The sequence below is a fragment of the Ascidiella aspersa genome, chromosome 7 (assembly GCF_963924565.1).
Source record: "Ascidiella aspersa chromosome 7, kaAscAspe10.2, whole genome shotgun sequence".
Taxonomy (NCBI): domain Eukaryota; kingdom Metazoa; phylum Chordata; class Ascidiacea; order Phlebobranchia; family Ascidiidae; genus Ascidiella; species Ascidiella aspersa.
The window spans coordinates 17,930,861-17,958,056 of record NC_139453.1 but is presented as its reverse complement, the minus strand read 5'-3'; the positions used below and the strand labels follow the sequence as shown (position 1 = coordinate 17,958,056).

The window sequence follows — 27,196 nt, the reverse complement described above, 5'->3', positions numbered from 1 at the left end:
TATTTTCTGACAAGCTAATAAGATTGTAAAAAATGTTTGATTTTGTTTGTATGACATTATTAACTTATCAAACAATTATTCTGTTTGCAGTGCAACCCAATATATGCAAGTCCTTTTTGTCTCACTAAGTCATAAAAAAATGACAAAACTATTCACAGCCTTATATGCAGAGAGATTAGTTTCCATCATTCAGCTGAACTTTGTATACAATAAATTTTAACCTTAAATTAACAGCAGATTCTTGTGACTGTGCTGGTAACATAAAAAACCTGGTAAAATATAACACCTTGTTATGTTGAATAACCAATTTAAATAAATTTTGTATAACTTAGGGTGTTTTACATGATTAATTTATGTGGCCAAGATGGCTGGTCAAAGTATTGGAGATAGAATTGTTGCTGCACAACATACTATAATTGGATCCGACATGTCCAAAAGTATATGTAAAGCAACTACTAGTGAAGTTATGGGACCTAAAAAAAAGCATTTGGATTGTAAGTACAATGTTTTCTTGTACTGTTATATAAACTATTAAGTATTTTATTGTTTTCAGGTTGCAAATGTGGACTCACTAGGTTTTTCTTATAAAAATATCATGTCCAATGAGTAGATTGTGTCAAGCTAAGTCAAATGTTACATGCTTACTGTATAAAACAATAGTTACTTTTAAAAAACTTGAGTTTTGTGGGCTTTGAATAGGTTTAATATGCCGTAGGCAGTAAATTAGTTGCAAAAATAAATGAAAACCAGCGAACAGTTAAAATGTTTCCTCATACAGAAAATGCTTAGTCCTGCAGAAAAACTACAAAAGCCTACTCTGCTTGCTCATAAAATAAACAACCATCCCTATCTATTGTCTGCAATAAACTTACCCTGCTGTGATACAACCAGTGTTCGCGCTAAATGCATTTTTGTGCACTTAGGCACTTGTGCATTTTTTGCAAAATGTTTGGTATTTGTGCAATTTTTTTTGGAAGTGCAAGCCCAAAAAACAACACATGATCACAATTTTCAGGGGCGTATTGGGGGTGGGTGTCTAGGACATGGGCGCCAAATTAAAAAATTCCAGGACAGTTTTTAATTTAATACAAAATGTGTACTTAGCAGTAGGTCGATTATTTTTTTACCTAAAAAGTGAGAAATTTTGACAAATTTTCACCTAAAAATAATTTTTTTGACAAGATTTGGAACAATTAGTAATATATTGATATAAATACTAGGGTTGGCAAGCCTGTCAATTGACCGGTCAAATGACCGCACTTTATTTAACCGGTTAAATACTAATATAGGTTTCAAATGTTGTAAATTTAAGGGTTCTTTTGTAATTTGAGTTGTTAATAATCTTGATTAGTAACTTTTTTAAAGAATTTAAATATAAAATTGTAGGGTTTACCTTATGCAAACACATGTTATGTGGTAATAACAAAGTTTTGTAAAAGCAAAGTAGATTTATTTTGTTTAGAACTTTAGAATAAATGCATGTATATGATGAATCACGTTTCTCATAAATAGAAACACTAGTTGGGGTATACCACAATCTTAGGCTACTTAGAAATTTAGAAGAACCAAATCCCTTGTCTTTAGTGAACTCTGGTAATGATTTAGAAAAATCAGATAGTGAGAAAAGTTGTGACGAGGAGTAATAATATTTTTTTTTACTGATGCATTTACTTGTTGTTAAATTTCGTTAATAAACTTGGTGGTTGTAGTAGTGGTAAAAATTGCTACTGCTACAGTATTGCTATAAGATGGACATGGTGTTGCAAATATTCTTATTGATAGTCAAAAATAAATTGTTTTTGTTTTACAAACCATTGTACCTGAGCCAAAACGTTCATATATTTATTTAAAGTTAAAATCAAGGTTTATTTTTAACTTCAATTGCATTTTGATAATGTGTATAGTATTTGACCTATTTGACAAGTATTTGGCCGGTCAATTGACCGGATTTTATTTGATTGGTCAAATGCCCAACCCTAATAAATACCATATTGATGTATAAATTACTACATTAGTTTGTTTGCGCCCATTGGTCGCTTGATTTTTATTTTTTAACTCACGGTCGGTTGCAACACAAATCTTTTTTTTTCAGGTTTATGCAAGAATTAATGTGACATTTAAGCACTCCTAGCATATTATTAGAAACTTTGGCCTTTAAGGAATGTACCATGTGTTTTTGGAAACAATGCACTGCTTTTGTGTCATGTTTCAAGCAGTCTGAAGTTACTACAAAGTTAAAGTGCATTAAAAGATCTAAACTTTCTGGTCTGTAATAAAGAACAAAGGGGTGTGTTGTGGTCTGGCTGTATACTGCATTTTGCAACACAAATGAATAGTTTTCTGCAAAATCACTAACAATGCTTTATCATGGTAACATGTGTATTAACATGTACTGTATGTCTTACACAAAAGATTTTTACTTATGGTGTGAAAAACATTACATAGCTTCTATTACCAGGTAAAAAGTCTATATTACATACTTGGCCATGCTCATAAAAATAAGTCAGATTTCAAAAATTCTTCTTCTTTTTAGAGCAGCACATTTACCACTCACAATGAACATTTACATAACATGTAAATAATAGGTAACTTAAACGTATGAACAATAAATGAAAAAATACCATTTATATATGCGCTTCTTTTTTATTAAGCTTTTATTATTCCACTCCCAATTTTTGTGTACCATGCAATAATATGATATAGACAACATTTTGTCAATTCTTTTTTTTAAGATAAGATTTTTAGCTTATGAACCCTTAAAAGTTAATGATAAATTTTTGTTTACTTCATTGTAAATAAAAATTTATTGGTTAAACCTGTTAAATCATCAGTACAACTAATTTTTGGCACTTTTTGGTTTCTATGTAGTTCAAATAAAATACATTTGGGCACTTCGCACATTGTTTTTTATTCACGCACAACTCTATTAAAGTATTTGGACTATTTTTTACTTTGTATGTAGCTTGAGTAAAACAGATTAGAGTACTTATTTCACATATTTAACAGAAATAAACTTGATTTAAGCACTTTTTTGTGCAAACATAGCTTGAATAAATCACACTTGGGCACTTTTTTGGTTGTACAGAGCTTAATAATGGCACTTTTTTCAAACTTAGGTATAATAAACTTGGGGTACTTACGGTATAATATTTAATAATCCTTGCAAAAAGGGAATATGTGGGTTCCAGTCAGTGGCGTATCCAGGGGGGGGGTTCGGACCCCCCTTTTTCGTAAGTGACATTATCGTTTTTGTTCGTTTTTGTCAGGGTTTTACTCACCGTCCGAAGCTGCGTGTTTTTAAATGTAATTGGGTCACAAGTCTTGAGCTAATGCGAAACCAAAATCAAACGGAAAACGCCGTTTTTCGTCTTTTGTTTTCTTGAAACGCTAGATAGTTTTTCTCTTTCGCCTTTTGTTATTCGTTCAGGTTGGCTAATCAGCGTGTGTGTTCAACAATTAATAATATAAATCAAGCGGTTTCCGCTTTTTTCTCTCTGAAAACGTCGAGTTAGACGGTGCTGATGTTTCTCGCTGTTTGTTGTCTGCGTTAATATCAGATGTTGGTATAAGACTGGGGTCGGCAACCTACTGTATCGGGCCCGTCGCCTCTTTGACAAACTATTCACGAGTTCATTTCAAATACTTTTTGACTATTTTAACTACGCAAGTGCGAAATTTTTCGCGCTTAGCGCGAATTATTTTACTACATCCCATTTGTTAACGTTTTGATGTTGTATTTTGAACTAGATTAGCGCTTCTTTACCGTTGCGCCGTGGAAAGCTGCCAATTGCGTCGCGGACAAACCGAAAACGTATTCAAAAATATTTGACATATATTTTTTAACATTTTTCATTTTCGGCAATGTAATAAAAACTTGCAAGAAATTTAAAAGAAACGCCATTATACCCCCCAAAAAAAATCGCGCTCGCTTCGCTCGCCAGGTGCGCCCAAACTTAAAACGCTTATCACACACTGAACTAAATTAAATAATTATTAAACTTGACCGTTTTTTCAAAATAGTTTTATATGTCGTGCTAATCGCAAAAAACACCCGGGTAAAACTATCTTCGTTTAGTGTTGCAGGTGGCGAAAGACGTGCTTGTAATTTAGCCTAGTCCAGGACATGGATCTACCAAAATCAATCACACATATTTCACGGTCTTGGTTTAGTTTTTCGCCTGGAGTTGACGATTGCACACTATGCGGTTTCGCAGCTGTCGCCTGGCAGGATTGTCGATAACACTCCTGTTCGCTTTCCGTCTAAATGTTCGCTTTTGCTGGACGTTAAACTGTTTCGGATGATTTTTTTTCTTGTTTATGACGTCATTACCATCGCTATTTTATGACGTCATTAACGTCAGACAAAAAAACAACGGGAAATTCCCTAAGTTGAAAATTCGGAACCCCCCCCATTTTTGAATTTCTGGATACGCCCCTGGTTCCAGTACACAACTGGAGATCACAGTTTGTAAAAAATAAGAACTTTTTTTTGCTTGCATACTTCCACCAAAAAAATCCCAAAATTGCTTAGGGGGAACACTTTGCCCATGGTGCAAAAAATGTCAATCAGCTTTTGTACGGGGTGCTAGCATTGGCAAACAGATGAGTGCAAAATCCTGAACCCGCACTTGCAGACAAATCTTGACAATTATAATGTAGATTATGTTGCTTTATGCCAGTTGTTTTCAATAGAAGATTTGGATTTAAATTTTATTGTTTTACATTTGAACAACCAAACATTTTCAGATTTAAATTCTTTGACTCATGAATCAAATGTTGACATTCCGGAGTTTGCTGATCTTTTGATTGAACGAAGCAAACAGCCTAAATGGGTCACAGTGTTCAAGACATTAATTACTACTCACCATTTAATGTGTTATGGCAATGAAGTAAGATATTACCAAAGTAAAATATTTAGTATATATATATGTAATTATTACATAGAAGCCCACTTTTGTTTTTGATAGGGGCGCTCAAAATTTTGCTCTAAATATGATGTCATAAAATGATCTCACAAGATAAGTAGTTTATATGCAGAGTGGTGAAATAGTTGAACTGTCTTTTAAGTTAGTATAAATAAATAAGTAATCACTGGTCAACAGCAAATTTTAAACTGAGATGTGATAGGTTGATTTTTAAAGTGTTTTCGACGCTGATTCTGAAAATGCCCTTCTGTTGTTTTTCTAGCACATCAGGTTTTTGAAATATTCACATTTTATTTTTTTCATTGTATTGCTGTACTATTAATATAGGCACATCGCACTGTGACATACTATATTTCAAACTTTATGTGATTCACGCACCATTCTATCTTGTTTTACTGACATATCTAAAAAAAACAGTATAGAAAAGATCTTTTATCAACAGTTCTTGAAATTAAGTAGTTAATTTCCGTATGTAAAAACCGCTTCCATGCTGAGTATAAATGTCATTTAAACAAGTACTCGGTTGCACTACAGCAGAAAAATCCAAATGAATAAATATTTTGTAATGCCAGATCTTTATCACTAATTGTGTTCCTTGTACTTTAAATTTGTGTGACTACTTTAAATTTGTGTGATCGAAAAAAAGCAATGAAGTATGATTTGAGATATCAAAAGAGTGGACAATTGTACCTAATGTGTTGGATTTAGCAAGAGACCTGTATCCGCATAATTATTAGATATGTGTCTCTTTCAAAAGAAAAGTCAGAACTGCTTTTATTCGTTCAAAATATAACAACTTGCTTGAGAAAGATGTAGTAACAAGACATTAGGACCTCCAGTTGACAGACTTTTGTGCTACAACAACCGTGCTTTTAACTGTATTACTTTAGAATGGACTATAAGCCTATAAGAGAACCGTAAGTGGTTAATAATTGCAAACGTTACCTCCCTCAAAAAAAATTTCTTTTTCTGGGACTAAGTTTTCACTACCAATCTAAGCAAAATTAAACGAACCTTGATGGGCATACTGTTAGTTAAATTCATGTAAAATTCCAAAGAATCACAATTGTAAAAATGTCGAATTATGGGCTTGGTTGGCATTTAGTGAATTGTGGTTAACTTTTTAGAAAATGCAAATTGCCTTCTTTTCTGGTAGGCGGGGTATTCCATATCAAATCATCACAAATATTGAAATTTTGTAACCACCCGTCTCAGATTTTCATGTTATTTACGTTGTGCAAAATATAGCTCAAAAAAATAAGTTTGCAAAAAAAAAATTCGAAAAAATTCCAATCTGTTAGGAAGTTATGGCACTTTGAAATTTGGCCACTAGAGGGGGTTTTCGGACACCCCCAAAATGGAAATGTACATTTAAACGCTATAATTTAAGTAAATATAGAAGGAAAAGTATGTTTCCTACCATTTTTGGGGTCAAGGAATCCATTTTTGGAGTCAAATTTGCATTTGGATGAAGTTTAGAGGCCTTAAGGGGCACTTAAAAAGAAAAAAATGTTTATGTTCCGAGCGAAAAGGTGAAAGACTGCAAATATTTAGAAACCCAATTTTTTAAAAAAAAAGTCATCCCTGGTAGCTTTTCCGATTCATCATGCAGCAAATCACCGAAGCAGGTTTCATCCTCAATTGTTAACAAATCAGTATATAGGCTGCAGCAAGTAACCAAGTAAGAATTAAAAAAAAACATTTAAGCAATAGACAGATAGTATCAATGAAGTAAATAAAAATCTAGGACAAAAACGGTGGTTAGTCCTAAGGATTGAACAGCTCTAACAATGTGGGACAAAATAATAGTTTTAAAAGAAATATTTTGTTCAGCTGAATCATATTGCTCAAACAAATTTCCTACAAGTCATCTTAGTGTCTCCTGAAGAGCCATATTCTGTTAATCCTTTCTAAACAATCATACGAAATATATACAAAGAGTTTTCATAAGTACAAGAGCGCAGATAATGAATACATTTATTAGGGGAATTGTAACCAAAAAAGTATGAGTTCCATTTTGGCTATAAAACCTTTTTCCAATAAGTCTAAAGATTTATTTTAGGCTTATTTGACAGATCTTGCTATAAAGGATAAACGAATAAAAAATTGGGTTTCTAAATATTTGCAGTCTTTCACCTTTTCGCTCGGAACATAAACATTTTTTTTCTTTTCAAGTGTCCCTTAAGGTCTCTAAACTTTATCCAAATTCAAGTTTGTAAATATGAGTATATAGTTTTCAATATGTTTTATGTCCATTTTAGGCTGCTAATTTGAGACAAATTGTAACACCAACATTTAAATTATTTTTCTTTAAAATATAATTTTGTTAAAAAAACGAATTTTGATAAAAATGATGTTGCTATGTGAGTCTATCGTTATGGAAAGCTCCTTGACCCCAAAAATGGTAGGAAACATACTTTTACTTCCATATTTACTTAAATTACAGCATTTAAATGTAAATTTCCATTTTGGGCGTGTCCGAAAACCCAGTCTAGTGGCCAAATTTCAAAATAACTTACTAACGGATTGGAATTTTTTCAAAATTTTTTTTCAAACCCATTTTTTCGAGCTATATTTTGCACAACGTAAATATCATGAAAATCTGAGACGGGTGGTTACAAGGGCTTGATGATTTGACATGGAATGCCCCAGGCGTTAACATGCTTATCGGTTATGCATGTCACTCAAAATACAATTTTTGCACTCTTACTTGAACTTTTGTCCAGAAAACCTTGGTTTAGTTAGTAACGAACAAAAAAATGTCAGACTTTTTTAAGTGCTATCATTGCTGTGCATTGTTTTCAAAGCGATTTTTCTAAAAAAATAAAATTTGAAGAAATACTCAAAGTATGTTCAAAACAGTGCGAAAAATATATCTAAGAGAAAATAGTTGCATTCTCGTTTTAAAAAAAAGTATTTTTGTTGACCACTGTAATTATTGCAACATTTGTACCTCAGCTGTGTGCAAAGTAAGCTAAAATTTAAGCTGTAGTTAAGGGAAAAACAAGTTTGTCTATTGCACTCAAAAATGTGATGTAAGAATATGCTTGTAGACAAGAGTTTTGTGGCAATTATAATTTATTTAAAGTAGAGACCCCCAGATCACTTAGACCACTTTTGAGCCAAACTGCTTCTGTTGAACAGAAGCCTTCAATAGACTAACCAAATCAACTTAGCTGGACATAGTACTGTTGATCAACTAAAATGTTAAGTTGTAAAAATACTGATATGATGCAACAAGCATTAATGTCATGGTTGTTTCCCTAGATTAGTGGAAAGATCTAATGAAAGGTTTGCTGTATATGTTGCACAACATTTCTCATCGTTGTAAAGTTTATTGCAGGTTTATTACCTTTAAATTATTGAACAAATAAATGAGCAAGTTTGTAATGTGACATGAGTCTAACAACTGTATAACAAATAATATGATTTAAAAAAAAACAATTACTAGATTGGTAGGTATAGTGGGATTTTTTTCCTTGTAGAAGTTTCTATACATTTTTATAAAAGCAAGATGAGCGATTTTTTGTAAGAAAAACAAATAAGTGTGGTCAGGGGCATAGCTTGCGGGGTGTCTAGGAGTTTAGAAACCTCCCTTTGAAATTAGTTTTGCAGACAACTAGGGATGTTCAAAGTAGAATATCAAATTCTTGAATTCTCATCCAAATGGTATTCGTATCGAATTCTGCTGTTTGTTTTGGGGTAATTGGAATCGGGTGCAAGATTTACGCTGCTTGCTTCAAATGTAACCTGGTAATTGAATGTAGGCGTTGTTTCGGGCTTCCAATTACCTTGCTTCTCGGAATAGCCTTCGCATAACAGTTAAGTGTCAATCAAGCTTATTGGGCGAGCGACTATCGTGTAATGCCAGGTGCGAAGTTTGCAATTTCCTCAACTGCGCTATTGCAAAAGTAACATTCCCTCATAAAACAGGCGTACCTTTGACAAAATTACTTAACGTCAACTTTAGGCCAATGTTTAGCGGGGTTATGCACAGCATAATCATCCAGTAATAGGTATGGCAAAAGTAACGTTGTATTCTTTGCAGTACATTATTTGACTGCATAACAGATTAAGTTTGTCAAAAAGTAGAACTGACACACAACAATGTTTTAAAAAACAGGACCAATTTGCTCAAGTGCTAAAATAAGTTCATTCATTCATATTGCTTTGTACTCACTATATTGGCAGTAAATTTAATTTTGGCAACAACCTGGACATGTATCATACTTTACACAACTGCTTCAAATGATAGTTGTTACGAATGTTAAACGTTTAGGAGATTATTGTTTTTACACAATATACACTGTTAGCAAATTGTTTCGCGATTTATTTCTGTGATCGTGGACCCTGAGAGTAGCTTAAGATTAATCCATCTCCCAAACAAAATCTCTAGGTTAAATAATTTAATAAAACTACACTAGGATTCCATATTCTGAATTTGTTTTTCTAGGTTTAAAACCCTAAAGTTCTAGAATTTCTTGGAATTCTACTTTGAACATCCCTACTGACAATGAAGTGCAACAGCTAACAGCTTTAAAAAGCAAATATAATTGTTGCAGACTAAATCGGGACACAATCCCCAAAGTGCTGCTAAGGATAGGAATGACTTTACTTTCTTGAGCAAGACGTTTATTGGACAGAACGATAATCAGTATTCAGCAAATCCATGCACACCAAGTGCTTGTATAAGGCTACAGCTTGTCTCTAATCAACAAGATTTCAAACTGTGCTCAAAATGCGTCCGATTCTCTTGGTATCCACCTGACGAATAATACTAAAAATGACACCACACAATAGCAAAAGATTCCCGTGGTTTAACACATTAGTTATGCTTCAAAGGGTTACAATAATTAATTTTGTGACAATAAGACTAATTTTTGTTTGACACCATATTATGTGACTGCGTAACGTCATCCCTAATAATGCATTCAACTTGAATATTTTGCTCACTGCGCCCTTGTACAAATTTAAGTCATGTAGGCCTGGTGTTGATATGTTTGATTGGAGTAAGATACGAAACAGGTGAAAACAGAGAGGTGTACACTTCCCTTAGGTTTTGCATTTCAATTTTTAGCTGTAAATAGGGATGTTCAAAGTAGAATATCGAATCCATCTGGATTCAAATTCAATTCTGCCGGTAATTTCGGGTAATTGGAACCGATATAATTTAATGTTTTACCGCAGATTGTTGCGCCTAATTGCACAAACGCGTGTAGTAGGTTGGCCTGTCGCTGCGGCGACCAATTTACAGTGCTTGCTTTAAATGTAACCTGGTAGTGCAGTGTCAGCGTTTTTTCGGGCAACCAATTACCGCGTCTCGCGATAACGTTTGTCTAATAATTAAGTGTCAATCAAGCGATATTGGGCGAGCGATCAACAGGTAATGTCTGGTGTGGAGTTCGCAATTTCCCTAAATGCGTTAACTTGCAAAAGTAACATTACGTTGTAAAACGTGCTGGCCGTCCACAAAATGCGCTATAGAGTTACTTAAGGTCAACTTTAGGCCAATATTCAGCGAGGTTATGCAGTTATGCGCAGTGTAATTGTCAAGTTTTCGTTAAGTCAATAGTAACTTTGTACTTTTTGCAGTACATTATTTGACTGCATAACAGATCACGTTAGTAAAAAAATATGCTCTAAGACCCAACAATGCTTGAAAAAACAGACCGAAAAGCTTAAGACTTCTGTGTGCAGTGTTGCATTGTACTCACTATTGGCAAAAATATAAGTTTTGGCAACAACCTGGACAGTTGACATATTACAGTTTACAGAACTGTTTCAAATGACAGTTGTTAAGAATGTTAAACATATGGGAGATTTTTTTGGTTATAATGTACACATGTCAGAAAATTGTTTGGGCGATTTATTGCTGTGATTGTGGGCCCTGTAGGGTAGATTAAGATTAATCTCTTCCCCAAACAAAATCGAGGTTAAATAATTAAAATAATTTAATAAAAATATACTAGGATTCGCTATTCTGGATTCGTTATTAGATTGGAAACCTATTATTCTAGAATACCTTAGGATTCTACTTTGAACATCCCTAGCAGTAAACTATGCTGTTTAGTAAGAGCAATAAGGAATTTGACTTAAGAGAAGCTTCTTTCTAAAAGGCAAGTAGCACGCCCCCACTGTTACTAAGACAGCCCCTTCACACAATTGACCTTGCACGCACGGGACAAATCAAGTGTCAACTTGTTGGTGAAGCTATTTATAGAATTTATGTAGATAATGTGTACAGCCGTGTTTTAAATTTTGGCCAGCCAACATGTTTAACACTTTCGCTGCGATATGACCCACCGGTGGGTCATACGAAAAAAATTACTGTGTTTCTTCACGTTCATGGCGATGCGATGTTAATTGCGTCTCAATTAACACTTTCGCTGCGATACGACCCACCGGTGGGTCATACGAAAAAAATTACTGTGTTTCTTCACATTCATGGCGATGCGATGTTAATTGCGCCTCAAATAGTTTTGAGGGTTTATAATCTGGTACTCATAAAGTTCAACTTTAAAACTTAACATATTCCGCCTTTTTCCTTAAAATTTATGTTTATTATGTTAATTGGGTTTAGTGGTTTAAAATTATGAGCGGGTCCTATTTTTTTGCTATAAAATAATGTGACGTTAAGTTATTTAAAGCTCTCTACACACCTACCTAGCGACAGTAATATCTAGCAATATATCTCTCTTTTCTAATGTTCGTCAATATATGCTATTGATGCAAACCAAATCAATAGTAAACCATAAAAATAATATTACGAATTATATGGGCCGAAAATTTATTTTCGGGACATATCTTGTTACTTGTTTATTTTTAGGGGTGAACAACCCAACAATCGGGTGGTTTTATGGCGAATCAATAAAAAAAGTTAATTTGTTATAAAACTGTTGGCAGTGCTTATCAGAATTTAGATAAAAAATGATCAAGAAGGTTGTATATTTTTGTGGTTTGGGCCCAAGTGTTGGGGGTGCATTTTTTTGGTGGGGGTTCGAAAAAAGTGGAAATATATAATTTAAAAAAAAATAATCTGGTAAATAACCCTCTATATAATAACCTAATTATTGAACCACCCATGAAAATAAGACCCTGAAAAATACCCCCTGCAAAAATATACAACAACCGCAACCCCATAAAACGATGCAGGATTCATTTTGCAACAATTATTACAGAAATTACTCACAATATATTACCCATGATCTATCACACAAGCAAATAGTTAAGATTTACTCCAAGTTGCTTAAAATTATGTCACCCACCGGTGGGTCAAATCGCACTGGCTACAATATAGTTTGTGTTTAATGCTATTTGACCCACCGGTGTCCAAACGATTAAACTGTCTAAAAGAACTCCTTAAAGCGAAAACAACATGTTGACGAAATTTGGCGTCAAACCTCTGGCGGCAGCTAGCGGTACAGAAAGTTAAAGGTAATCGCAACACAAGAAAACAACGAAAATTTAGAATCGCAGCGAACGTGTTAAAAAGCAAATAAAACCACTTTGAAATGGTGTAAGCCTATGGTTTGCCATACTTTTGCAAACTTTTGCTCGATAAATTTTCACCATGGTTTGGTCCGAGCAATCACTGTTTAAACAGACTTTAAATCTCATGTTTCGAGCAATATGCAAAACTCTTTGATGTGCCTAATACGCGCTCGTTTTAAATAAAAAAAAATGCCAACTTAAACTGAATAAACACAGTGTTCTTAAGATTTATTTTTGTATGACGTCATTTATGTTATGACGAAGCTTGTAACGTCTTCGCTAAAAATGCATTCAACTTAAGCATTTTGCTTGCTGCAAGCACAATGAAAGTCAGACAATAAAGCACAGCAGGCGTCCAGTCAGTCCCTTCATCGCTTAGTGAGCTGAACAAAGCGAGCTATGTGAACTAAGGCTGTATTGAAGTTTTTCAACCGCTAGGTAGGAGTAGATAGCTACAGAGAGCTTCAACGATGTTGTCATATTATTATTTTTGCCCCCAATCAAAGCCTCCTAGTGGTACAGATGCATAAACCTTTTATTCGGACCTACATACTATTCTACTTCATGTCTAAAAATTTGAAAGTTCTATGATGTTTAGTTTTTCTATAAAGCTTCGGACAAAAATCGGTCTGAAACATGACATAGCAAACCAAAAAAGAACTAGAAGGGGGTGCGGTTGTTGTATATTTTGTCAGGGGGTATATTTTCAGGGCGTAGTGTTTATTTTCAATTTTTACTTTATTTTATTTATTTTTATTTTTTTTTAAATATTTTGTGTTGTGTACTTTATATTATATATTTTGTTTTTCATTTTACTTAACTTGTTTCAGCAAGCAAAAACAGATATGGGCCGAAAACTTCCCCACTTAAAATATGCCTTTGATGCGAAAGGGGTTCAAATATGGCGTAGAATTTGGGGAATGATCGAAACATATATTTGATAAATAGAATTTACGTAGATAATGCGTATGGTCATTTTATTAAATTTTGACCAGCTTACGTGTTTGAAAAGCAAATATTATTATTCTCTTAAAGACTTAAAATGGTTTAACGCTTATGGTTTGCTATACTTTTGCAAACTTTTACTCGGTAATTTTTTACCATGGCTTGGTCCGAGCAATCACTGTTAAAACAGGCTTTAAATCTGTAGTTTCAAACAATATGAAAAACACTATTATGTTCTCAATACGCAAACTATTAAATCGAAAGTTTTGCTAGATGTTTAGGCCTGATGTTGGTAGTATGCTGGTTGGAGCAAGATGCACGACAGGTGCTAACAGAGAGGCGTAGACTGCCTTAAGATTTCACATTTAAACTTGCGGCGGTAAATACACCCTATTGACACTTAATTATTAGGCGAAGATTATCGCGAAGTAATTGGTCGCCCGAAAAAAAACTAACGCCGCACTGAAAGCAAGCATTATAAATGAGTCGCCGATATTCTGCTTTGAACATCTCTACTCGCAATGCTTCCCTCCGCTAATTGTACGGTGGGTGAAACTTTATTCACGGCCTTACCTCTTTGTGTATTACCGCGACAATACGATGAAATACGATTTGGAGAATATTGGAAAAATGAATATTTGCTATTTGCACCTGTATAGTATGTTACTCCAATCCAACATATCAACACACAATTTTAAGTTGTGTCGGCCTGGTGTTGATATGTTGGATTAGAGTTGCCACCAGATTTCGCATTTAAATTTGCGGCGGTAAAATAAGTTGTTTCTTAACAGCATTAAGTAATTTTACTAAAGAGAAGCCTCTTTTTAAAATGCAAGTCGCACGAGCCCAGTTTTGGACCTGCCACTTCGCACAATGAAAGTCTCACGCGCGGGACAATAAAGCGCAGCAGGCGGTGAGTCGCTTCGTCACTTCACAAGCTGGACAAAGCAAGCGAATATGAACGAATTCTGTATGAAAGTTTTTCTGCTGCTAGATGGCAGTCGTTAGCTACAAAGTGCTAAAACGCAATATTTCAGGTTTTTGCCCCCCAAGCAAAGGCCCCTGGGGGTGCAGCCTCATAAACTTATGCAAAGCACCTACATACCACTCTACGCCATGTCTAAAAATTTGAAGGTTCTACGATGTATGCTTTTTCTATAAAGCTTCGGACAAAAATCGGTCTGAAACATACCATAGGAAACCAAAAAAGAATAGCGGCAAAAACAAGATATGTCCCGAAAATAAATTTTCGGCCCATATAATAACGGCAAAAACAAGATATGTCCTGAAAATAAATTTTCGGCCCATATAACTAGACGGGGGTGCGGTTGTTGTATATTTTGTCAGGGGGTATATTTTCAAGGCTTGGTGTGTTTTTTTTTATTTTCAATTTAAATTTTTTTTTTACTTTATATGTTTTGATATTTTGTATTGTATATTTTATATTATATATTTTATATTTTTTTCCTTAACTTGTTTCTGCAAGCAAAAACAGATATGGGCCGAAAACTTCACCACCTAACTTCTGGCTTTGATGAGAAAGGGGTTCAAATGTGGCGTCGTAGTATTTGGGAAATGATCGAAACATATATTTGATAAATAGAATTTAAGTAGATAATGCGTACAAGCATGTTATTGCACTTTGGCCAGGTAACATGTTTAAAAAGCAAATATTATCATTCTCTTAAAATGGTTTAACGTCCATGGTTTGCTATACTTTTGACAACTTTTACTGGGTAAATTTTTACTATGGCTTGGTCCGAGCAATCACAGTTATAACAGACTTTAAATCTGTAGTTTCGAGCAATATATAAAACATGTTTATGTGTCTAATAATATGCCATCTTTTTCTGCGGCCTTTGGACAGTTTTAAGTTGTGTAGGCCTGGTGTTGATATGTTGGTTAAAGCAACATGCACAACAGGTGCTAACAAAGAGGCGTACACTGCCTCCAGATTTTGCGATGCTAAATATGTTGTTTCGTTGGAGCGATAAGTTATTTTACTAAGCGAAGCCTCTTCAAAAGGCTAGTCACATGCGTCCACTTTTACTAGACAAGCCACTTCGCACAATAAGTCTCACGCCTGGTGTTGATATGTTTGGATGGAGCAACAATTACAACAGTTGCTAACAGAGAGGGGTGTACACTGCCTCCGCATTTAAATTTGTGGCCGTAAAATATGTTGTGTTGTAAGAGCAATAAATTTTTTTTACTAAAAGAAGCTTCTTTCTAAAAGGCAAGTCGCATGCGACTAGTTTACGACAAGCCACTTCACTGTATGAACGTTGCACGCGCCGGACAATAAAGCGCAGCAGGATACCAGCAGCCGCCTTGTCGCGACGCGAGCTGAATAAAGATATGAAAGCATTCTGTATTGCAGTTTTTCTGCCGCTAGATAGGATTAGATAGCTGTTATAAACTAAAACGATGACGTCACAATATTTTAGGGTTTTTGCCCCCCAGTCAAAGGCACCTAGGGGTACAGCCTCATAAACCTCGACATTGCACCTTCATACCACTCTAAAGCACCTATCACTCTACGCCATGTCTGAAAATTTGAAAGTTCTACGATGTATACTTTTTCTATAATGCTTTGGACAAAAATCGGTCAGAAACATACAAAGCAAACCATAAAAACCAAAAAAGAATAGTGGCAAAAACAAGATATGTCCCGAAAATAAATTTTCGGCCCATATAATAACGGCAAAAACAAGATATGTCCCGAAAATAAATTTTTGGCTCATATAATGACGTAACAATGAAGTAACTAACCAATAAACTAAAAAAAGCCAATAAACTAAAAAAGTATCAATTAGCTAAGCATGGCGTTACCTACAGTAGACAATAAAGAATCGATAGGCTATACTAGGTTAGCGTTGAATAAGCAGTTAATCTGAACTAGGGAAATAGCTTACTAATACCTACAGCTGGCACAATTTTTTTGTCCCGTAAACTGATGTGGATATTTTGATTGATAGCTGATTTACCCCCTAAGATGAGTAAATTACCCCAGGTTAAGAAAAGCTGCTCTAGACTCTAGATCAGGGGTCGGCAACCTACGGCCCGCCGATGTAATTTATCCGGCCCTGCCGCTTCTTTGACAAATTAGACACGAGTCCATTTGACATACTTTTTGACTATTATAACTACTAGGTGCAAAATATTTTCATCATTCTACGTCCGGTTTGTTTAACATTTGATGCTGTGTTTTCACCTAGATCGGCACTTTATTACCGCTGCGCCAAAGGCCCCTGGGGGTGCAGCTTCATAAACTTATGCAAAGCACCTACATACCACTCTACGCCATGTCTAAAAATTTGAAGGTTCTATGATGTATGCTTTTTCTATAAAGCTTCGGACAAAAATCGGTCTGAAACATACCATAGGAAACCAAAAACGAATAGCGGCAAAAACAAAATGTGTCTTTATTTTAACATATTTTTAATTCGGCAATGTAATAAAATTTGCAAGAAATTTAAAAGAAATGCCGGTGAACCCCCCAAAAATCGCGCTTGCTTCGCTCCCCATGTATGCCTTCAATTAAAAGCTTAACAAACACTAAGCTACATTAACTTTGAATGTTATTGCGTTCCCTCAAAGTAGTTTTATTACAGTTTTTATTAGTAGTATGGATGACGACGTGTGAACTCAAATTTTAAACCAAACAAACTTTTATTTGCGCGCTTTGCGCCAACACTTACTGCCTCCTTAAACGTAATTAAACACTCTTTTAAATGCAAAAACGATCCGAGGCCCGACTGATTCACAGTTGTTATAACATGATAATAACACAATTCTTAGTTATCATTTTGTGCGGCCTGCAAAGTTATTTCTGAGTTTGTTTTAGCCCGCGACTAGAAAAAGGTTGCCAACCCCTGGTCTAGATGGATGATGAATGTATCAAATTAATCAAAACGTAAAAAATTCTTGCTAGATAAAAGAAATATTGATTAACCGATGGTTTATTAATCTTGTCAGAACTTACACAGAAACAAGGACTTTAGTTATTACATGCTTTCCATAAATCTGTAGTATTGTGCTTGGGTACTGTTTATTGAGCTGAGCCCCCATACTGTTTATTGAGCTGAGCTCCCCAAGTTTCCAGAAAGGGTGCTCGCAATATCCCAAGCAAAATTTGCTCTTTACTAACATGCTTGTGATTAAATGCATTTACTTAATTATTTAGAGATTCTTGCAACATCTTGCCTCTCGAAATTCCCTCTTTCAAATGAGCCAGTTTTTGGATAGAACTGGTGTGCAAGGTAAGACTTTTATTTTTGTTAAATTTGTGTAAAAAAGTGTAGAAATTAAAATATTTCAGTGAAAAATTAAGCTCACTGTTTTGTAATTTTGGGTTGAAAACCTAATTGAAAGGTTTAGTGAAGCTATTTAGTTTTTTCTTTTTAATTGTTTGCCAAGACTCCATTAGGACTAAGTACTGGAATACGAGGTTTGAGATATCAAGCAAAAATGATAAATTGTTCAGTATGGTATCAATTGCCTAATTTTGCAAATAAATATGTCACAAATTAAACAAACAACCTGAAAGTACATGTTTTATTATTTTGTAGTTTAACAGAATAAAATGTTAGGGTAAAATATTAAAAGTTTACACATTAAAAAAGTTTATTAAAAGTTCAACTACAGTCACCACAACTGGAAAAGGGCATTTAAGAAAAACAGTGGGGAAACACAAAATGTTTTAGGCTGCTTTAACATACTTTTTTTTTAGGTTACGACATGTCAACATACATAAGAAGATACTCTAAATATATAAATGAAAAAGCTGTATCATATCGGATTGTTGCCTATGATTTCACAAGGGCGAAAAGAGGGCAAGTATTAATGTTTGTCAGATTCCAAGAAAAGTTAACACTTTTTTTACAGAGTGCAACTTTGTTTAATATATAAAAATTTACAGACTGGTATATTTTATTTTTTCCCTATTAATTCAATTTTTCAGTATTATAAGTACAGCTTGCACAAATCAAATAAATCTGATATAGGGATGTTTTTTAACACCAAACACAGATATTTTAAAGTAGTAAATTACACATAACTAGGGCGATTGTTTTTAGACTAAAAATGATAAATTTTGACCTATAAAATTAAAAATTTGACAAATTTAGACCTAAAACAAAATTTGACGTTTTAAGAATCAATAGTGCTTCGTTGGATAAATCTCATCAATTTTTTACATTTTTCGGACGTTTTTTTTTTTGGGTGGGGGAGGTGGGGTTCAATTTCTTAAATTGAATAACTTGTCAGGAAGGTGCTGTGAGATGTATTATTGAGAAGGGTTTAAGGCAGTGATTCTTAAACTAAGTCCGCAAGACAATTTTTTGGGACCGCGAAGCATCTAACAAAAAATCAACACAACGGTCCTAAAGATGAAAATTTTTTGTGCAATAAAGACAACTTACTTTTCCAAACCAAGCTTAACAAATGCATTAATAATAACTATGCCGTACATAGGCCTAATTGTGGGACAAAAGAAAGCAAGCCAGACTCAGGCTTAACCTTTACGTACAAAGTGACAATTACGTTAACATAAGTCTAACGTATTTGCGTCATTACAAGCTACAATTGGTTGTTCATTCATTCACATGAATGCATGCTTTGAGTTGAATTGTGCATTGTGACATCCTAGTGTTATGGTGCTAATAAGAATTGCGTTTTTACAGTTTGCTGCGCTGCCTCTGTGGGCTGTGCGGTCCTGGTTTTTAAACTGTTTGTGATTGCTTTGCTCAAATAAAGTAATTCGTTAGAGGTTTCACATTTTCTGTTGAGATTTATGCATAAGCAGAGGCAATGTTAGAAGCAGTTAGGAACTTAGCCACTTCCATAACAAGCCGTGTTACAATACTAAATACGGTATCAGCACTGTGTTATTTTGTGCATTTTTAAGCAATTTTCTGCTACCTAAGGGGATTGTTGTGTAATTCAAAAAACAAATTGAGAACCACTGCTTTAAGGGGCTAGGTGTAAATATTTCAGCGTTGTAATATATATATATATATTTTTTGTTTTTAAGGTTGGCGCTAAGGTTGGTTTCAAAATGTTTTCTTTTGGCAAACTATCCTCTTTGCATTGTCATAATGTGAGGTATGGACGGGATATTTTCAACCCATATTTATTTTTTCTTGTAGAAAAACAGGAGCAAGTACAACATGTCTAATTCTGTCCCAAACGAAAACAGTCCAAATTGAACTATTTGAAAAAAATAACCTAAATGAATAAAAAAACAAATCTATAATGGCCCACTTTTAAATCCTGTCATAATTAGTGCAATTCCAAGTTTCAAGTATTTGACATTAAAATTAGATGTTAAACTATTCAAACTGTTAAACTCTGACTATTAATATGAGCAATACTCGACTAAAAATAGATATGAGCAATACTCAACTAAAAAAATAAATAACCCAATTTTACAAAAATAATCCTTAATAAAAACACATCATTTTAACTAAAGTCATATGTCCAAATACTTGAGTCAAGTTAAGTCATTTTACAAAAGACTTACGTTAGGTTAAGCAATTTGTGCTCTTGAATCAGGTCATTGACTTAAGTTATTGCAACACTGAAAAATACCCCCACAACTGGAAACCCTGTCTAGTACAATATTCTTTTAATTGGCCATATAGTTGTGATTTTAACAGGTGTTAAAATTATACAGATAATTCTAAAAACAACCTAGAGCTCATGCTTTAGTAGGTTTTACTTAAATAACTATGTAAGGTTTAAAACAATTTTTGGGGCTCATAGTTTGATGTTGGATTAAGAATCTTCAGATTAATTTTTTTGGTAAAAAACATGATTTCTGCATGATTTTCTATTATGTGTCACATTTAAATCAGTTTTGTGAATTTTTATAACAATCGTACCATATTTAGGGGATCTGGATACACCCCAAAGTTACCATGCAAACTTTGCTAAAATTGGGACATTACTCTAACACTGCGCTATTCTCAGGTTTTGTTAAAACCTGAAAACCTTGTGATGTATGTGCTAAACTAGGGTAATAAAACATCAGTAATCTATTTTTATTTTTCTTGTTTCTTAAATTGTATTCCTACAACCCCTTATCCCCTACTTTCTTACCCGGAGTGTGATTTAATTTATCATGTTAATACACTAAAATATTTTCACTAAGTGTTTAGAGGGATAAGTAAAGTTGGTAAAGTTTTGGATAAGTAAAGTTTTAATATGATTGCCTGTGATCTTCCACATCCTGCCCATTGCTGAGAATTGTCAGTTAATATAATAGCATAATCAGTGCTTAATGTTACCCTCTTTCAAGCAACTTTAATTTATTGTTTCATGAGGACCATAAAACAGCAGAATGATTGAACCAATCATACTCCTGATTAAGTCGCCTTAAAAAAACAACAGGAATCTAGACCAACCAAGTTCGGTAAAAAAAAACGTTTGTTTTAGAGTGCAAAAGTTAAATGCCAGGGCAAAACTTTTCCACTTTTTAGTTGCAAGAACTTTTTGCTATTAATCCTATCATCGGTGTTTTCTGGATGATAACTGACAAGGAAAATGTGACAGTTTCTTCAACAATATTCCAAAGGTGACGATAAAGCTTGTTGAACCCAGCCTTCATAATTCATTTATTAATCGCAGCAAATGCAGCATCAAATGGAAAAGCTTTAATCCAAAGTGGAACATTGAACAATTACACCTTGGTAGTTTTTTCAATAAAAATCGCATCATAATGCATCTGTTTAGAACACATAAACCTTTTGACCATACACACTTTGCCAAATCCACCTTGCGCTGTGTACACCACTTTGCCAAATCCACCTTGCACTGGTACACCTGGATGATGTTGGGAAACCTTAACTTTACGTTGTGGCACCTAGCATAAACAAATATTTTCCAGCCCCTTTTTTGTAGTATCCTTATCAAAGAGAGTTGGGTATTTATCTTCTCATTGGCGACTTTCCATTGGTATAACCAGGCGGTCCAGAAGCAATTATTGCAAGATCCTCTAATTTATTCCCAAGACAATCTTAAGTCAACTTATAATTTTGCCTTTCATTGCTTGCGCAAAAATCCTTAATTGATGAAATGATTTCAGTTAGCCAGTGTACCCTTTTATCAAACTTGTTGTATTTTTCTTTGGTAAGTCTTCCAAAACCTGGTTTTGCTACACACAAGTTGCACGATTTTGTATTTGAACATGTAGAACTTCTTTAGTTCATGGCCATGATAAAGGTAATGTCTTAGCGCTTTACGTTCAGTTGTGCATCATAAAAAAGGTGGTTTTATCACTTTAGATGACTTGGTTGTCCCAGATTCCTGTTTTATTTTTAGCTGCTTGATCAGAAATGTGATTTGACTGAAGCGTTCTCCTTATCATAATCCTTCTATAATGAGTACGATGAATTAATGTTGTTTGCACTTATGGTTAAATTTTTCAATGATGCCTCAGAAAGAGAGGTAAAATTTATCCTTGATTATGCTGTTATATTAACTGATAATTGTCAGCATCGGGCAAGCTTGCTGCCGGCTGTTCAAGATTATAGGCGATTATACTTGAAATTAAAAAAAAGTTTTACAAAAAGAAAAAAATTGTGATCAGTTTCTTCACTGCTTTTCTTTTAACTAACACATTGTTATGTTGTATTGCATCTTTAGGCACTGTTCATAGCATGCTTTTCATAATACATAATTTGTTAAAACAATATTTAGTGTAAGTTTTTTAGTTCAATAAAAGCCCTCAAAATTGAATAGAGTAAGGGTTTAGGGCAGGGGCTTTTCCATTTGTTGTGCGGCCCTTCACCTTCTTCCAGCTATTTTTCCCTAAATAAGGCTATTTGAGTTTTTACCATGTTGGAACTTTTGCTCTTTCCATGTCCTGTTTCAAGTGCGATGTAACCCATAGGCTACACTGCTAAACTTATGCAGTTGAACTCGAATGGGAAGCATCTATTACCAAACAATCTTCATTCCTAAAGTTTTACTTGTGTCACATTGTCATGATAAAGAATTGTTTTGTAACAATTACACTTGTCTGGTACTGTCAAGGTGTAACAGACTTTTGCCATGCATATTGACTCAGGTGTTATGTTTAACAGCTGGTTTCGAATTAAGGCTGTTAATTAAATCGTACTGAGCCGATCCGTACGAGAAAGGCATCATTGGAATTGTAGGAAAAGTATTTCCGAATCCACATGTAGACAGCACTGACAAAACTGCCGTAGTTGCAGCCTAGTAGCCCATTAGTTTTTTTAGTAAAAGTTGAAAATATGAATGAGTGTTTATTTGATGTGCGGCCCTCCTGTAAGCATTACATTTCTTAACTTGCCCTTGTGTTAAAATGATTGCCCACCCCTGGTTTAGGGGGTTTAAGAATACAATTTAAATTACTTAAAACATAAAAATATTTTACTGATGCTTTAGTACTCTAGTTTAGTACAAACAAGGTTTCTATGTTTCTTTACCAAAAACTGGAAGTATTTTTAGGGGAAATCCCAGATTTAACAAAGTTGACACTTAAACTTTTCTGGTTCTAAATTTTTGGTGAAAGCAGTTAACAAACCTAGTTTTATGCAAGATAAATTTGTGGTGATAATTGAATTTTGTTGAATTGGATTTTAATTCTTAAATAGTAAAAAGTGTAAAATTTTAATTTTGTTTTGCCCACCTTTGAAAAAGCAAAGTGTATTCCGTTGCAAGAATGGATCAAGGGCACAAATATTGGCGTATGAGAGTTCTTGCTTGTCAACAGAAATAGAGAGTCAAATTACGAATACAGATCGCAAAAGGTTGCATTATTCATATCAACAAGCACTATTTATTTAAAACATCGCCACCTGTAGTGACATAGTCTTCCATGGTGTGGTTCTGCCCTTTCCACCATACCATCGTGCAATGAGTGGAACATTTTGCAAAATGTTCTTGTGACCTACAAAAGAACACTCTTAAATGGCCTGTGGGCCTGTTTAGCCTATGTCACAAGCCTGTTTGTTAACACTGAACCCTAAAATTACCAGGTATCATATGTTACAAATCTGTATGAAGCGATGGATCAAAAATTTAACAAGATTTTATCATTTTTCTTTTGACAACTTAAATATGTCAAAAGTGCCATTTTGTTGTTGTTTGTTTCTCAAAAAGAAACACAATTAAAAAGAAACACACACAAAAAAAGAAACACAATTTTTTTTATTAAACTAAAGCTTAGTTCTTTCTTCCACTATTCTAAAGCACAATTGTTTTATGTTATATTACTTTATTGTATACAAATATATCATAGCAAAATATGGTAAAATGCCTAATTGTATTTTTAGAAAAGATGAGGGAGTTGTTAGGTCTTTGGATTCAGATCAACTGTTAAAGACCTTGCCAATTATTCAAAAACAGCTGGATACTCTACTGGATTTTGATGTTGGTGTTATTTTTTTAAATCAGTAGGGATGTTCAAAGTAGAATATAAGATTCTAAGGATTTTAATCCAGAGGTATTCAAATCAAAATTTGTCATTTATTTCAAGTATTTGGAGCTGCTAAAATTTCTCTCACAGCATCATTTTTCAGGAAAAGGGCACTTCTTATTTCTATCTGCAGGGTGACAGATTTGGATAAGTGCACATCACTGAGGAAGCATTTATAATGCTTTATGTGGTCATTGAGTTTGGCATCACCAATTTTCGGTATAATCGATCACCAATTGCACTAACCCAATAAACATTCTGTATTTTAACGGTCATCAGTAGTGTTGCCCAATAATATTAGATCTGTGGGTATACCTGATGTCAAGCCGTGGCTCTTGTCAACGATTTAGTGAGTCTTTCTTCTGTCAATAATTCAGTCACAGTAAGGCTGATAGTTTTACGTTTCAGCTATAAAAAAATACAGACAATATTCGCCAGTCAAACTTAAATTTGTTGTTTTTTTAATATACATTCCTGACTACAATAATTTAAATCAAAACGGTCACAATTTGTTAAATTTGATCACAATTTGTTAAATTGAAATTCGTTTATCGATTTGCCACCAACCACTTAAGCTAAAACGGGTGTTCAAATCAATTGATTGATATAAAGATTTGATTATAGTTGGTAATTATTCAGAATGCTATTTAAATAGTTGAACATTTCATCAATCTACTGTGTTAAATTAGATTTTACTGATATTACAATACTTTTAATGTAAATCGAAGATTTAAATGCAAATCTTTCTGGGTTACAAATCCTTGAATCCGACAGTTGTAAATTAAGCTGTACAATTGGTGATTTTTAAAGCTAGTGTCCCAACCAAATGCCAAATTATGTTCAGTAAGTATGTATAAATTTGTCATGCTCAAACAAAAATTGTTGTTAAATTGTTTTGCAACAATTGTGCAATTGTGTAACTTTCTCTTTTCGCCAAGCCTAGTAATTCAAATTTTTAAGTCTTTATTAAACTTAACAATGTAAAAATGTTTTGTGAAAGCAAACTAAAGATCTGTGTAGAAAAAAGGGATGTTAGGAATGTTTATAAAAAAACAAAAACAGTTTTAAAACGTAAAACTTTTTTTTTAGTTTCATATATATATATATTTCAGCTATGAGTAGGCAATGTCATCAGTTTCTTGTTTAGATAGATTATAGATATCTGTTTTCATAAACAGTCTTAACATCATCTTTTTTACACTTGATTGAAACATGAAACAAAATTTCAAAATTACCCAAGACTGTTATGACGTTCAAAATAATTGTTGAACAGATTACTTTTCAAAGTTGAACTTGTATTATGATAAATTAAATTTCTATTTAAAAAAAATACAAGCAGCCTTTGAATGTTATGCTCAATTACAATTAAAACAATTTCGAAAAACTTTTCAAGCATTTCTGGAATATATATATCTTCATAGGCATTGAAAAAACAACAATTTCTGAACCTTCCAAAATAACAGTTCTAACATAAAACCTATGAAAACCTGTAAAAGAAACTTGAGGCGAGTATCTACCAATCAGCATTTGCCTGACTGAATTTCCTCATGTAAAAAATTGTATTTCAGATCTTCATGAAAAGTCAAATAATTTTTGGTCAACTGTTTTGTTTCTTTGCAAAAGTTGTAGACGTTATGCACAAAAGTTAAAACAAAAATATTTTGTATATGTTGCAGGCATCATCTAATGAATTGATGAATGGTGTTATTAATGCTGCTTTTATGCTAATCTTCAAGGATCTGATTAGACTCTTTGCATGTTACAATGATGGGATTATTAACTTACTTGGTAAGGGTATTTTGTACTTTTATCTTTTACTTAATTATTCAAGCGATGTTTTACAATCTACTAGGTCAAAAATGAAAACACTTGAAAAAAAAATCTGTTTTTTCTGCATTTATAAAAAGTTTCATGTTTGAATAAATATACAATGCCACCCAGATCTACTTTTTTATTTTTGTGATCTCACACAGGGACATATCTAGAAAATCAAAAAGGGGGGTCACGAATTTTCAACTTAGGGAATTCCCCGATTTTCCGTCTAATAAATAAAGACGTCACAAACTTGTGACAGGTATGACATCATAAAATAGTGATTTGTAATGACATTGTAAAAATATTCAGACACAACCAGGACACCCAACCCCCCGATATGTTACAACTATGAGAGCCGACTACTCCTTTTCAAGATTGAGGCTAACAAAAATATTCAATAGCGTTTGACCCGACCTAATAGTAATGAATATACACCGGGACATTAACTATTCCAGAATGATATTACACCGGAGTTCATTTTTGTAAATTGAAAACAATAAATTTATTTTTTTAAATGCACGTTGTTGTAGCTTAACATACCTGTTTTCTATGTTGTTGGGAAGTCATTTTGTTTCACCAGTAAAATATATTTTTGTTATTAGGCCAGTTTGAGATTACTTTAGTCGGTGACAGGCGACCTGCTAAATGAAACAACAATAACGATCGGTGGTTAGGCGGTGGCGGCAATAAGCGCCGATTGTTTTAAATGTTTCAGTGTAGTGATTATTGTTTACTGAGATTTCAAAGGGGGTGTCAAGACTCATAGACATTCCTCACGCTATGCCCCTGGCTGTTTTTTCTTATAACTTAACACAATATACAATTTGTTTTCACAGTATATACTTTACGTCACCAGGTAAAGCAAGAAGGTTGTGCTGTAAACTGCGTTTATACTACATTTTGTGGTATATACATTTATATATAAAAACTGGTTTAATATCATATTTAAATTAGACAGTGACAGATATTTTCTTTTATATTGCAATAAGCACCAATTGATTACCCAAAAATATTGTAACATTTCACAAAACCAAGGGTTAAAATTTGGTTTGCATACCACTGATAGTACAAAGACAAATTATGTGGACATGTCAACAAATTTTAAATGTTGGCACTTTAATGATTTTTGATAATAAACTATTATTGTATACACTCAACTTAATTATTTAAAACAATTTTGTTTTGTTATATATGTGCAGTGTCGCAAACTAGTTGGGAAACAATTTCCAAAGTAACTGCCAAGTATAAAGTTGCTTTTGCTTTCTAAATTAAAAGGAATACTACCAAATATGCAAGCCATATAAACACGTCGGCTTTATCTGTGTTTGCTATTCAATACTACACTATACAATGCCGATCACAGCACACACAAATAATTTCATGCTCGCCAAACAAAACTAGCTGTTCTTCCGGGTGAGAACTGACCGATATGTTAACCCAAGTGAAAAGGGATACGACAGGCAGCCCATGTTAAAATGGTGTTTTTTTAAGCCATGGCTTTAGTCAATATTATCATACAAAAAAGATGCAATAAAATTGAAAAGATGCAATAAAATTTGCCTGCATGTAGCATGCA

The 27,196-nt window shown here is 33.7% G+C and overlaps 1 protein-coding gene across 1 annotated transcript in view; it reads left to right on the top strand.

Moving 5' to 3' along the window:
• Nucleotides 1–336: 336 nt before the first annotated feature.
• Nucleotides 337–27,196, top strand: part of LOC146138115 (phosphatidylinositol-binding clathrin assembly protein LAP-like) — a 63,591-nt gene continuing 36,731 nt past the window's right edge. Inside the window, exons 1-6 of the mRNA XM_083394298.1 lie at nucleotides 337–494; nucleotides 4,747–4,889; nucleotides 17,548–17,623; nucleotides 18,094–18,196; nucleotides 23,663–23,759; nucleotides 25,482–25,593. Of these exons, the coding sequence (XP_083250424.1) occupies nucleotides 365–494; nucleotides 4,747–4,889; nucleotides 17,548–17,623; nucleotides 18,094–18,196; nucleotides 23,663–23,759; nucleotides 25,482–25,593 (661 nt within the window). The 5' untranslated portion in view covers nucleotides 337–364. The remainder of the gene's footprint in view (nucleotides 495–4,746; nucleotides 4,890–17,547; nucleotides 17,624–18,093; nucleotides 18,197–23,662; nucleotides 23,760–25,481; nucleotides 25,594–27,196) is intronic.